This window comes from Danio rerio, chromosome 4 (assembly GCF_052040795.2).
Source record: "Danio rerio strain M-AB ecotype USA chromosome 4, GRCz13ab, whole genome shotgun sequence".
In the NCBI taxonomy this organism is placed as follows: domain Eukaryota; kingdom Metazoa; phylum Chordata; class Actinopteri; order Cypriniformes; family Danionidae; genus Danio; species Danio rerio.
The window spans coordinates 24,573,511-24,587,769 of NC_141024.2; the positions used below are offsets into that span (position 1 = coordinate 24,573,511).

The 14,259-nt window shown below is 34.9% G+C and overlaps 1 protein-coding gene across 54 annotated transcripts in view; it reads right to left on the reverse strand.

Moving 5' to 3' along the window:
* celf2 (cugbp, Elav-like family member 2) overlaps positions 1 to 14,259 on the reverse strand; it is a 439,402-nt gene that overhangs the window by 124,389 nt on the left and 300,754 nt on the right. For 8 of the 54 annotated variants that reach the window (NM_001442957.1, NM_001442955.1, XM_087246183.1 and 5 more), the window contains exon 1: positions 11,829 to 12,166. In NM_001442957.1, the coding sequence (NP_001429886.1) occupies positions 11,829 to 11,905 (77 nt within the window). In that variant the 5' untranslated portion in view covers positions 11,906 to 12,166. 54 annotated transcript variants of the gene reach the window in all.

Here is a 14,259-nt window from a genome sequence, read left to right on the forward strand (position 1 = left end):
CTCATTGAGGTAAGCCTTGACTTTGGCAAATGCAGCCACGCAGATGGAGTGAATAAATATTGGACAGGGATCTCACATCACTTAGAGAAAAAAAAAGGGGGTTGGCGGGGGGGACTGGGTTTATTGGGAAACAGAATAATCAAGAGGGAAAACAAAAGAACCATCAAACGCAAAAGAAATCAGGGCACACGGGCAATCGTTGATCATCTGAACAACCCAATCAACATTAAACACGTAATGGGTTCTGCATCTTTGACTTATCGACAAATTTCCCATTTACAATAACAAACCAGAAGCGTTTCCCAATTTGTGTGATGGCTAACAACACCTTCTTTCTATTTCGCCTATTCGTTTCTCGTGCCTCTAGCACAAACATTGCTGGATAATTTATGTACCATAGCTCAGTGCTTGTAAATATTTGTTTGTTAAAGACACGCCGCCAAATATGATTAATACTAAAAACACAAACATTTTTAATACATTTTAGGTGTCAAAAGGGTCCATTTTAGCAGCACTTTTCTAGTTTCTTTAGCATTTCCTAATGTAAAGACTACAATTCATTAGCTTAAATTGATTAAATATAATAATAATGATAATATAATAATAATAATAATAATAAAGATGATGATGATGATGATGATGATAATAATAATAATAATATTAATAATAATAATAATAACAACAATCAGGGCTTGACATAATATTTTTTTTAGCATTTATTTACTAGCCACTCGTCATTTTTACTAGCCACAATTTTGTTGTTGGGAAAATATATTTTATATGCAAAAAATTTAACTTTGACAAGATAAAATTACTTTATTTAGATTTTGTGTTATGTCCATGTCTCCTCATTAGGGCTAAAAGATATTAGAAAAATCTGACATTGGGATATTTTGTTTTTCTGCAATATGTATTGCGATATGATTATAATTAGATCAGATGATTTGAATAGTTCTGTAGATAGATTGGGAGGATAAATTTTTTTTTTTTTTTTTGCAGTGCGTTTACATAAATTATAATGAATTACAAGCACATATAAATACAACAGGGCAAAGATAAAATTTAAATGAATAGAATTTAAATAGTTTTCTGTCTTACAGTATTTTTGTACACAAATTGAACAATCAAACACGAAATAACATGGCAATCATTGTATCAATTATTTAACAATAATATAATTTAATACATTTTTATCTTTAATAAATAATCACATCCTGCAATGTGACTATTGCGGATGCGATATTAATGCTCCAACAATCTATTGTGCAACCCTACTCCATACACGTCGTGTATGGTCTTGCTCAATGAGCATGAACAAATGGGATGTGGTTTCATAGTACCACATTGCAAATAGTTTTGATTTCACAAAACTTTTCAGGGCTCAACACTGATGATTTACCAATTTTTTCTTTAGCCAAACCAAAAACAATAAATTAATTCTTAGCCTAAAATAACTGTAAGCAAAAGAAAGCAGGTTAAAAACATACCATGTGCGATAATGAAAGGGTGATCACGTGAAATTTTAAAGCGAAAGCAATCTGCTTACAAAAAGACCAAAAAATAGAGAGCAGCAGGACAGGACAGTCTATATAAAAGAGATCTAATCGCTCCAGTTACATTTCCAGGCACAGATGTTTTGTGCAAGAAATCATTTCTTTTTTTAAACTTTTAAACGCTGGATCACCTGTGTCTCATTATGAGCATGATCATCCTCTTATACAGAATTCAACTGCTTTCTTTAGATCAGGCAAACACAGTTATTATCGTCATCCAGGCCCGGATTGGCTAATCGGGAGGACCGGGAGAATTCCTGGTGGGCCGGTCCGTTTTTTGGCCGCGAGGCCCGGTGTCCCTAGCTCCAGAATCTGTTGCTCTCAGCAGTCACACTTTTTAAATTTATTTATTTATTTATTTACTTGACCACAGCCTTTTTATTCATTATTTTATCGCAACTCTTCTCTTTTTATCTATTTTCTCGCACATAAAATTCAGTTGAGTCACATTTCAATACACAGCTATTGTGGTCCAGCGGTTAGCATGTTAGATTATGACGCCACGGACCCGGGTTTGTTAGAGAAATTACTTGTTTTCATTTTTATTGTTAAGACATATAATACTGTTAGGGTTGTTGAACATTTGAAGTTCTAAAGCAGCTGTTTTCCCAAAAAAAGATGAGATAGTGTCATTGGAAACTGATTTGGAAATGACCTTATTTTAATATAGTCAGTCGTGAACTGAGGTGGGCCGGTCTAAGGCTTGAAACTCCAGGGCTGAAAAGGTGTCCCACTCCGGCCCCGTCGTCATCTCTCATGCTGACCCCTCATTGACAAATCCTTATTGTTGAACGCTGCTACTAAAGACAACTACAATTTAAAAATGATCTTCAACCAGCCAAATTGGCTAGCGGGAGAGACTGTGTAACCCGCCATTGTTGAAATGTACCTGCATTTGGCCAGTTGGTGGATGTTAATGCCAAGCCCTGATAATAATAATAATAATAATAATAATAATAATAATAATAATAATAATAATAATAATAATAATAAATGCACCTAATTTTTGGCTAACAAAAAATATTGTCCAACAATGACGCATTCAGGTTTTAGCTGAAAGATTAAACCTGTCAAAATTATATAATAATAAATATGAGCCAAAAACAAAATCTAATAGAAGTTATTGAGTTTGATTTAAAAAGTCTTACAAAAGTATTTCATACTATTTAATAAACAATTAATTAATTATTACAAAGAATTTGTCAGTTTCGGTGTCAGCCTAAAATTTTCATTTCAGTGCATTCTTAAAAAATGATGATGATATTTTAAATAAGAAAATTGAATTATTAGGAAATATACAGATATTACAGTCAGAACTATCAAAAATATATTATTAAACTGATTTGAAGATTTGAACTGAGTCTGCAGAACAACTGAAACTGAATTGACAGAAACTCTAAAGCAACTAGATAAATTCACTTTTTTTTTTTTAAGTCCAATAAACACATCTGCTCCTAGTCAGTGTGTATGTGTGTGAGTGTGAGTCCGTGTTAGGAAGCAAGAGATTTCTATGGTACCAAGGCCACAGGGGAGAATGTTGTTCGTCAGGTATAAAGAACTCAAGACAAACACTCCTGCCTTGACTGTAGTCAGCTTTTCAGTGCATGAAAGCCATCGTCACGAGTGTGTGCGTGACCATAGACAGAAAAAAAGAGAGACATGGAGATGCGATTCTTGTCTCTCTGTGAATGAGAGAGTTGAGTGTGTGTAAGATGAAGAGACTGCGTAAACGAGAGAAATGAGCTTCAACGGCAAGTGCAGATGGTATCCTTGGTGGTCGAGTTTTTCAGAAGCAAAATCGAATAAAATGCAAAGATATAATAACCCGAATAAACACCACATGCAATAAAATAAATCTAACTTTAAAGACAAAATAATGCACTTCACAGTTTATGTTTCGTGGTTATTATCAGTGGGTTGACCTCAAAACAGATTCTACACCACAGCAAAGGTGGAAATATGGCAAAAATTCATCTAAGCGTTTCCGTGGTGACAACATCGGCCTCATAAATCCTGTCGTTATCCGTCACTTTCACACGTATGAGCCGCCGAACCACAGGCATGAGTGATTCAGTAGCTCTTGCCCATACAAATACACGTCTGACCCTGAAACACACAGCAACTCTATAGTGCTGAAAGAGAAACGTTAGCCTTGAGTTGCAAAAGTCAGTCTCTGTGTAATCCCTTCAATTTGTACATGCGCATGCACTTTCTGGATGAGCAAGACTTCTTCCTGGCTGAAGTGGAGGGCTGGGGGGGCATTTACAGGGCAGCATTCACAACATAAAAACTGAAAATATTTTCAGCATTTTGACCATTCATTTACTATGACATGTTTTGAAAACTGTTTGGAAAAATGTCAACTTGTGATAGCTGCTTTCAAAGCACTATACATCACGGGGCTTCGAAACCTTTTGCAATTCTTTTGTTTCGAATCACTGGTCTGGTGTATATGGAGAAACTGCCAAGGTCACATGATTTCAATAAGAGAGGCTTCGTTAAGTCAAAGCCATACAAATATACATGTCATTCAAGATTTTCATGCTTCTACGCACACCCATGATTCATGAAGGTTTACTGAGATCGCCTTTTAATCTGTTTTATTTATAATTTTTTTTTTAAAATCTAAGACCAGTTTTATCCACTTGTTCAGTGTGACCTCACGCGGGTCCAAGTGCCATATCAAACTGTATGGGGAGGCTCATCGGTAACACTTCACAATAAGGTTCATTAGTTAATGCATTTACTAACATGAACTAATCATGAACAACACTTGTACAGCATTTATTAATCATATTTGAACATTTACTAATGGATTATTATCATTCAAGTCAATGCTTGTTAACATTAGTTAATGCAGTATGAGTTAACATGAACAAACAATGAACAACTGTATTTTCATTAACTAACGTTTATTAACATGAATAAATACTGTTGTAAATGTATTGTTCAGTGTTTGTTCATGTTAGTAAATGCATTACTAAATATAAACTAATGAACCTTATTGTAAAGTGTGACCGGCTCATCAAATAGTAATAATAAACATTTATGTATGAATGTCACAATGTATTAGAGTTAAAGTCAGAATTATTAGCCACCCTTTGAATTTTTGTTTTCTTTTTTGAATATTTCCCAAATGATGTTTAATTAGGGTAACCTAATTACCCTAACGTGCCTAGTTACCCCAATTGACCTAGTTAAGCCTTTAAACTCATGGCAAAGATAAAATAAATCAGTTATTAGAGATGAGTTATTAAAAATATTATGTTTAGAAATGTGTCGAAAAAAATCTCTCTGTTAAACAGAAATTGGCGAAAAAATAAACAGTGGGTCTAATAAATTAGGGGGGCTCATAATTCTGACTTCAACTGTATATTCAAAAATCATGGTTGCAACATATATATATATATATATATATATATATATATATATATATATATATATATATATATATATATATATATATATATATATATATATATGCTTAATATCAGATGGCCAGAAAGTGATAAGCTTGGACCTGTAAACAGTATTTCATACCTTACGACTTAACAAGCAGATTATATACATTGTGATTTTTAATTAAAAGGAATAAATGTAGTTAACGTCTTACTGGACTGTCCTGAAAATGGACAATCAAAATAAAATAAAATATAAACTTGCTGCTTGTTCAAACTACTTATTTAAAATAAGCTAAATCAACACAAATGTTGAGTCCGAATTATCAGGACAACTTAATTGTTTTATGTTCAATCCACTTGAATTCGTAAAAACAATTAAGATAACTTAATTGGGACAACATGAATGAATTGTGTGAAATTAAGCATTTTTTTATGCGGATTCCCCCACAGTCCAAAGACATGTGTAATAGGTGAATTGGCCAAGCTAAATTGTCCGTAGTGTATGAGTGTGAATGAGAGTGTATGGGTGTTTGCAAGTGATATGTTGCAGCTGGGAGGGCATCCACTACATAAAACATATGCTGGATAAGCTGGCAGTCCATTCCACTGTGGTGAACCCAGATTAATAAACAGACTGAGTAGAAAAGAAAATCAATAAATAAACGATTATAATCTAATTGATTAGATTTCCCCCCAAAAAAAGAGCTGTTTTTGATAAGTCTCCTGCATGCGTGTTGCATTTACACAATACTGATCCTCAGCATGAGGAATTGCTTTGAAAGAGTGAATCATTTTGGGAAGTAAATGCTTCAATCATAGTTTTGTTTTAAGGTTTTAAAAGCGCTGTTTTTCTCATCCCCATCATGAACTACAAAAACAAGATTTCGTGAAAACAGTGATGTTGTGTGGTTTAAAGCATTTAAACAACCAAAAAAAAGAGAGTGTGTTCCAAGACGCAATGAGTTTTTACTGTTCAATATACAGAGCAACATTAGCAAATACAATACTGACATGCATTCATTAATTTTCCTTCGGCTTAGTCTCTGATTTAACAGAGGTCGCCACAGTGGTACAAACCACAAACTATTCCAGCATATCTTTTACGCAGCAGATGCCCTTCCTGCCACAACCCACCACTGGGAAACACTCATACATTCTCGCATTCACACACACACTTATAAACTACAGCCAATTTAGTTTATTCAATCCACCTATACTGCATGTCTTCAGACTGTGCGGAAAACCAGAGCACCCACAGGAAACCCACGTGAACACAGGGAGAACATGCACCACACAGAACACCACACAGAAATGCCAACTGGCCCAGCTGGAACTCAAACCAGTGACCTTCTTGCTGTGAAGTCACTGTGCCCTGCATAATATGGCATGTTAAAATATTTTTTAGTGGATCTGGGTTGCTTAAAATATGCCTTTACATAAAAAAAAATAAATAAAAAAAACTGTTAGTATCATAGCGAAGCAAAGCTGGCATCCATTTTTAAAAAGACTTTTTGACTGGGTTGTCAGCCGTTTAAGAAGCAAGTTATTGCAGTTTGATGAAAGATTACTTAGACAAACATATTAATAACATGCATCGATGAATCGTGCACAACCAGACCAAGAACGTGCATTAGCAAAAGTAAATAGGGTCAATTTTGATTGCATGATAGTGTGAAGGTTGGTCGATTGTGTGTGTGTGTATACTGTATGTGTGTGTGTGTCTGTATATGCCACAGCTCCTCACACTCGTTAATCATCCTTTTATCTTCCAGCGATTTCTGGAATGAAACTGCTCCCTGTAAGAGCTGGAGGCATCTCTATCCTCCCTCTGTCTTTCCTGTCTTCCTTCCCGTGTGTTTTGTGTCTCATGCTCTAGGTTACCAGAACATGTGAGGAACCACTCTAACAGGTCATGGTTCAAAGGTTAGAGATTTCCCAGAGTTTGTGAACATAATTGAAGGGGGAGAAAAATGACTCGTCTACTAAAGAGAGAGAAAGATAGAGAGAGAGCTATTTAAAACTCTTTAAATAACATTAAAACCTTAGAGACCATAGTGTGCAACTATTACAACAAATAGCAAAACACTATGACCAAACATCGCCAACTAAATAATACCTTGCTTCACATAGCATACATAAGGCTTCATTCACACACTATTCAAATGGTTATTCAAGTAAACTCCCTGTGAGATGAACAAATTTATATTCCATTCTGATACTGGATTTAACCGAGGCAAAATATAATTTCAAAATCTTTATATATTTTCCTATCAACAGCCATTTTATGAGTTTCCAAATTGAAATAGAAAGTGAGAGAGAGAGAGACTTTTTGACCTTTAATTAGTTTCAGCACAATTTTTAAACAAATTAGCACAATCATTCCGTAAATTACTCGCATAAACTTAAAAAAAAAAATCTAAATTATTACTATATTTCCAAACAATCAACTTCTCTCACAAATAATTCCATTTATACACAAAACTTCTTCAAATGTTCCCAATTTTCCAGTAAAAAATATGACAAAGTCATCACTACAAATGTTTTTTTTTTTTTACTTATTTTTAACTAAAAGTTAAGCTAAAGTTAATCAGGCTTCAACTATATATTTTATGATTTAATAAAATATATAAAATATATTTGCATATAAGTTAGGTAAAGTTTACATTAATATTTTAGGTCAGTTTGATTGATGCAAGCTGAAATTACTAGAAAAGTTAATCTGATTCAATAAAAAAATAAATAAGTCAGCAACAAAAAAAATCCTGGTTGCCTTAAAATTTTAAGCTGAATCAAATTAAACGCATGAGTCCATTGAACATATATTATAATAAACTGATTAAACAGGGTTTTTACAGGTTTCATCAAGACAAACTTAATATTTTCTAATACATTTAAAGACAATTTGAAGACCACAATGGTTGAAATTTCAGACTTAAACAAGGTTAAACACTAAAGATTTTTTTATAGCCATGTTAAAACTTAAAAGATCCCATTAAAACAAATGTTATTGTAAGGAAGATTAATAAACCATGTTAATATGTAAATAGATAGCAAATAAATAAACATTTTTTTTTTACTTTTATTAAAATGTATAGTTAGTGATTGAATGGGTGTTGGCCCAATTGGGTAACTACAAGGACATAAAAGAATTAAGACCAGTTTTAAACCAATTAGATTTTTAAAATTTAAGACATTTTAGGACTTTTTAAGACCCCGCAGATACTGTACCCTGTTAAAACAGCTTGTGCAATTTTTAAAATCAAGTTAGAACATGATTACCTTGGTTTAAGTTATAATGACCTAAAAATTATTTGCTGTCAGGATTAATTGATCATAGAATTTTTAACAGCGAATATTTTCACAGTTTAGGCAAATTTAACAACTAACTGAGCAGGAATCAAGCCTTTGTAAGTAAAAACAATGTTGATTAAAACCTTTTAAAACCTTTAAAACAAAAATTGTACCTTTTTTGCCAACCATACCCAATCTCCCTGGTCAATTTCACAAAAAAAAAAAAAAAAGAAAAAAAAAGAAACACAAACAAAAAAACCTCCTTTGTTTAACACTAACACTTCAGAGTATAAATAAACCCTTATTGGCTAAAAGTATGATCCACCATGACACAATTCTTTGAACAGCTCAAAAAGTGGGTTTAATCTTGTACAAAAATGTATGTATCAGAGAATAACTCTAAATTAAAATACAAACTCAATCTCGCCAAACAATGTAAGAGTCTTACAAACCAAATCAACAACAGCAGACAAAAAACCCCAACTAAATTATACCTTGCATTAACTCAGCACAAATGTCTTCTGTTGCGCTTATTTGTGTCATTTAATGCTGGGAAAAGTCATTCTAAAATGAATACTATAATCACAAATAGTCAACTGTAAAGAATAAAGTTGGTGATAAGTCTTTATGAGCACGATATACAAAAAAAGAAGAAGTAAAATTCAGTTATTTGAAAATATTTGCATCATATCTGCAAAATCGCCCCCATCGCCAACACTTCCTCCAACACAGCCTCCAGTGGGCTGGAAAACAAGTTCAGTGAACCCCACGCCGGATCTCTGATCAGTCTCTCTCTCTCATCCCACACATCCAATAAAAGCTTCTTTGTGTCCTGGAGGACTGCTGGACTGTTTTTTAGATCTAAAATTAAGTTAGCCTGTCAAATGACTTCACTTTACTGCGAAACAAAAAAAAAAAAAAGCTAGAATCCAGAATCAACAACAAAGTTTCTCAGTTGAAGTGGCTTACGACAGGCAGAAATGTAGACTGCGCAGTTGGGGATTTAAAGGACAGGTGTTTTATATTCTCACTCGAGTGCGTGTGTGTGTTTGTGTGTGTGTAATGTTTCTTTGGCAGAGAGGTGAGCGGCTTATCACGTAGTGAAGAGAGAGATTAGCAAGTATTCACTCGTTGGAACACGGGCCAGCTGGATGCTGCCTGTCCACCTTCTTACGTGTATGTGTGTGTATGTGTGTAATAGGAGACTGATAGCAACACCTTGTCACAGAAGTGCTAGTCTATGCTTATGGTGAACCGTCAGCGAATTCACCTACATGTCTTGAGCGAGAAAAGAGGTATATGGGGACAGCAAGAATACAAAGGAATAAACCTGAGAGCTGAAAGCAACAGAAAGGACTGTACACAAAGAGAAACATTCATGAGGGCACAAAAAAACACAAACTTCTGACAGCAATCACATGGTGTAACTGGAAAAATTGAACTCAAATGAAATAAACAGATAAGACATGGTGCAAGATTTTGACCAAAACAGTTTTGACAAAAACAAACATCTACCCAGTTGCTACCCAGTCTATGATTTATAAATTAGCAGTTCTCAAAATGTTTGACTCGTAAACGCAAAGTATGCTTAAGTAGTTAGTCAATACTATTACTGGAATTTATATAAAAACATATTTTTCAAAATTGTGCTAAGACAAGAATGGGTGATGTTGTTCATTGGTTTCTGGACAACTTTGATGAAAGGTTTTGATCCACTTCAAATGCTAACTACTGTAAATATTGAGTAAATAATAGACTTGATTAGCTGCTTACAAATCTGCGGACATCAGCGGGCACAAATTTCATTGATATTCAGCAACTTTTAAAAAGATTGGACTTTTTAAGTTTTTCTTCATGAAAACAAATCAATAAATTAGTTTATTATTTTAAAATGGAAAGAAATATCTGAAAAATGGTCATTTACAGAATAAAACAAAAATTACATTTTACTCAAACATGTAACTATATTGTGAATCCAGAAATATTGAAAAGTTTCAAGTGTTTTTTCAACTCTTATTTTTTGTGTGCTTAAAGCGTATTCTGTAAGATTCTGTTCATTTAATTATTTATACAGTTTTTACTTACTGGAGTCTCTTGGTTGAGAACTAGGCTATTGGTCTATTCAATGGATCAGTTATCACATTTTGTCTGCAAAAAAACACTTACAAAAAGACTATAAACGCTTATTAAGTGTTTTATCTGTCTTCAATCCTACCCCATTCTCCAAAGATTGTATTTATATATACAATATATAAATTGTGGCATCTTTCGAATAGAACTAAATCATTATTTAGTCTCCTCACGGACTAGATGTAATTTCGCGGGCATTTTAGGGCGTCTCCATTTCCGCTCAAAAGTATGGTTACATATAAACAAATGACACGCTGCTGGATACTATATCCACGGTAAATACCCTGCAGACAAGAATAATGAGGAAAATGTGTAGCAAAGGCAGAGAATACAGAGAAGGGGGCGAAATTCTCACCACAACACAAGCGCTCATCAAGCGTTAGCAGTTAAAGGCAAGCGGACGTAAGTGGGACAGAGGAGAAGAGCCCGCGCTGCCGCATCAAACTATCCCTCGCGCCCCGCAACACTGCACTTTAAGTGAATTACGTGTCCTGCGCGTGCTCTAATCTCATTTCGGCAACACATGCCACGTAACAAATCAAATTTGAAACAACCCAGATAGAGAGTTAGAGGGGGGAGAGAGGGGGGAGTCAGTCATTGCGCATTCCGATGGTTTAAAAGCAGAGACGGAGCGGCGCATGTTTTCAACACTGAGCTCCAGCCATTTCAGTCACATGTCTGTTACTCATGCACGAGCTGACACTGCGCTGCGGGATCGTATGCATTTAATATAAAGCACTGCTTCTGCTGTTTAACGCTCTGGAGCATGAACTCATAAATTATGGAGAGGTTTAAAACTATAGGCTGCTAATGCACTTTGAATACACCAGGCAACTCACACGTTTTCATTTCTGATCATACTGTCTCTGAAAGGAAATAATACAAGATAATTCCACAAACACAAATTGTTATATTTTATGTGGAGACTATTAGGAATATGAAGACTATTGTGAATGTTCTTGCACGTGCAACAGACGCGTTTTATAACGTCGATCCTAATAAAATATGAATGAATCTCAGATAAACAACTGACATTGTGTTCTGTCCTGTGATCATACCCAAGCCACACATGTTCACTTTTACCTGGCTTTCAAAGTTCTTTATATCGCATGCACTAATAAACAGTTAGCCTTAATGATGCACTGATATCACACCAGCATGGAGTTACACTAGATTCCACAATTCCGCCCATTGCGCTGCGTAAAACTCATGGAAAGCCATGACTCGGACCGTCCGATTACAGGGCACTCAATCCAACGTGTCTACTTCCACCGACGGCTCTGGGAATGAGCTCAGTTTAAAAGCAAAATCACATTAGCACCATCAGTCCCGTTATCTGATCGCTGATAACAGAGCGCGCGGCGCAAACACGCTACCGCGTGCCCTATTTGTCAACATACAAGATGACAGAAGAGAGCTGAGGAAGCAAAGAGATAAACAGCTAAACGCTTACATCCTCTCCCCGGCGCTGAGCAATCGTCCGTCCACCATCATCTCGGGCAAAAAATCCAGATTGTAAGACGAAGTCATGTTCAGGCTGACCGCGTTGTGCGCCGCTGACTGGATAAAAACGCCCGCCTTGCGAGCGAGCCTGCCTGCCGAGTTTGGGCGCGCGAGACGGAGAGGGACAGGTGCACTGACTGGACACACACACACACACACATACACACACTCACTGAGCTTGTCACATTCTTTTCCTCACACCCATTAGAGTGATTTTCCTCAACAATCCCTTGAAAAAAGCCCTTCTCCTCAGACAACTAGGGCTCCGGAGCGTCAAGCACCGGGAAGGGAGAGGCGTGGCTGCTCGCGCTGCTGCAGCGAGTTTTTAACCAATGCATCTCTGAGCCATATCAACCGGTCGACTGTGCATGAATGAAATGCCAGTAAGTCATTCTTTACTTTCAGGAAACACACACAAAAATAGATCTTTTGAAGAATGTTCATGCAGCACTAATCCCTGCAATGGAAGTGGATGCAGACTGGAGTTTTTAAAAAGTGGTTTAGTAATTTATAGCACACATACTATAATGTTTCCGAACGGTACTATAGTAAAGTCTAATATATCACAGTATTAACAATTTTGTTGAATGAATGCTTCCACATTCTTAAGTATTAACTAGTGAACTGATGAACTAATAAATACTGCATACTTTAGTTTTTACTACAGTGAACTGAGGTGTACTGTAGTATAATATATTTGTAGTAAACTTAGTATGGGCACTTAGTTTTGTTTGTTTGTTTCCTATAGCTGTTATGACAGCAACTATAGAAATATCACAACTGATTGTTTAACATAAAATGCAAAACAATATTTCAAAAACAACAAATGTTTATATGTTACTTTAACTCATTTTAAGATGTAACAGTTTTTTTTTTTTTTTTACAAAATGTATACAACAATGCAAACAAAATTGAACTGACTGATGTAAGTTGAGATGACAAGACTTTTTTTTTTTAGCTAAAAATGGATGTAAGCTTTTTTCCCTGTACTTTACAATAAATTATTATAGTAATTTGTTTATTTATTTATTACATAAATACTCTTAGGTACTTTGCGACTGCCTATATCAGGGGTGCCCAAACCTTTTCTTTTGAAGGGCCAAAAACCAATTTTGATAGAGGCTAGTGGGCCAAAGGTAAATATAGGTGGGCTAATTTACCAAGGGTAATTTCCTAATTTATTTAATAATATTTAAAAATGAATAGAAACAGTGTTTTATATTATTTAATACAGTTTTTGTTTTACATTTTATTATCAACTTATTACAGTAATAAAAAAAACAAACCAATTTATAACATAATTACTCTAGTTTTTGCCTTGATTTGCTTGTCGATGTCTTCAGCAGGGTCCTCTATCCTTTGAGTGACAGTGTTTACATTTTAAAAAGTCATTTACTTTTATTCGGAACATTCAATTTTATTTAGTATTTTTGTAGCTCACCAATAAGACAAACAAAAAAAGATTACATCAAATTAGAAATGACAATCTCTGAAATGTAATATATAATGTAATATGTAATATATATATATGTAATAATGTAATCTTCACATCTTAATTTAAATTTTATATATTGTATAAAATTTCCTCAATAATAATGTACATTTAAATATGAGGCATTTTTCATTTTCAGACCTTAATGTACTAACTGAATAATGTTTACATATATAAAACTCCTAGTTATTAATATTAATAAAGTTTAGACTTGGTCAAATGTGCTTGAGGGAAAAATATATAATGAGAATATTGGCTTGCATAATAATTATGCACTACTTTTTTTTGGAGTACTAAAACAAACTAATTTTGCCATATGTGCTTTTCTTGCTTATTATATAGGCGGGAAGTAAGTGATTTTGGAAGCAGCCCATATGAATGTCCTGAAAATACTGCCCTCAACAATAGCTCTAAAATAGCTTCATTATCTCTAGCCCCATTCACTTTCATTGTAGCCAGGACAAAATAACACTAACTGAGCAAAATGTCTTTGTTTTGTGTTCCACAGAGGAAAGAAAGAACGAAAAATAAAGCATTCTAGCTTCTAGGAACAACCCTGCATTTTCCCCATCACGTCTTCAGTATGAAAAGCAGCCCAGCATTGTTCGAAATATCGGTTATTACAGAGATAAATATACTATAATGAGCTTCAGCCTGAGCCAAAATCAGGTTGAGAGATGATAAAGCAACCTTTAGGTATTGTAGATTTATTGCATCAGTGTATTTACCGCATCGAACGCCGAATGCGATACGAGGCGCATCCCAGTTTTCCTGTGCTCATCCGTTCATGCGTATGAAAGAGCGCGCTTTCTTTTTGTTTTCCCCTCGTGTGCCCCCAGGGGAAGGGGGTCTCGAGCTGCGCTTCTACTGAGCACGTGCAGGAACTAGG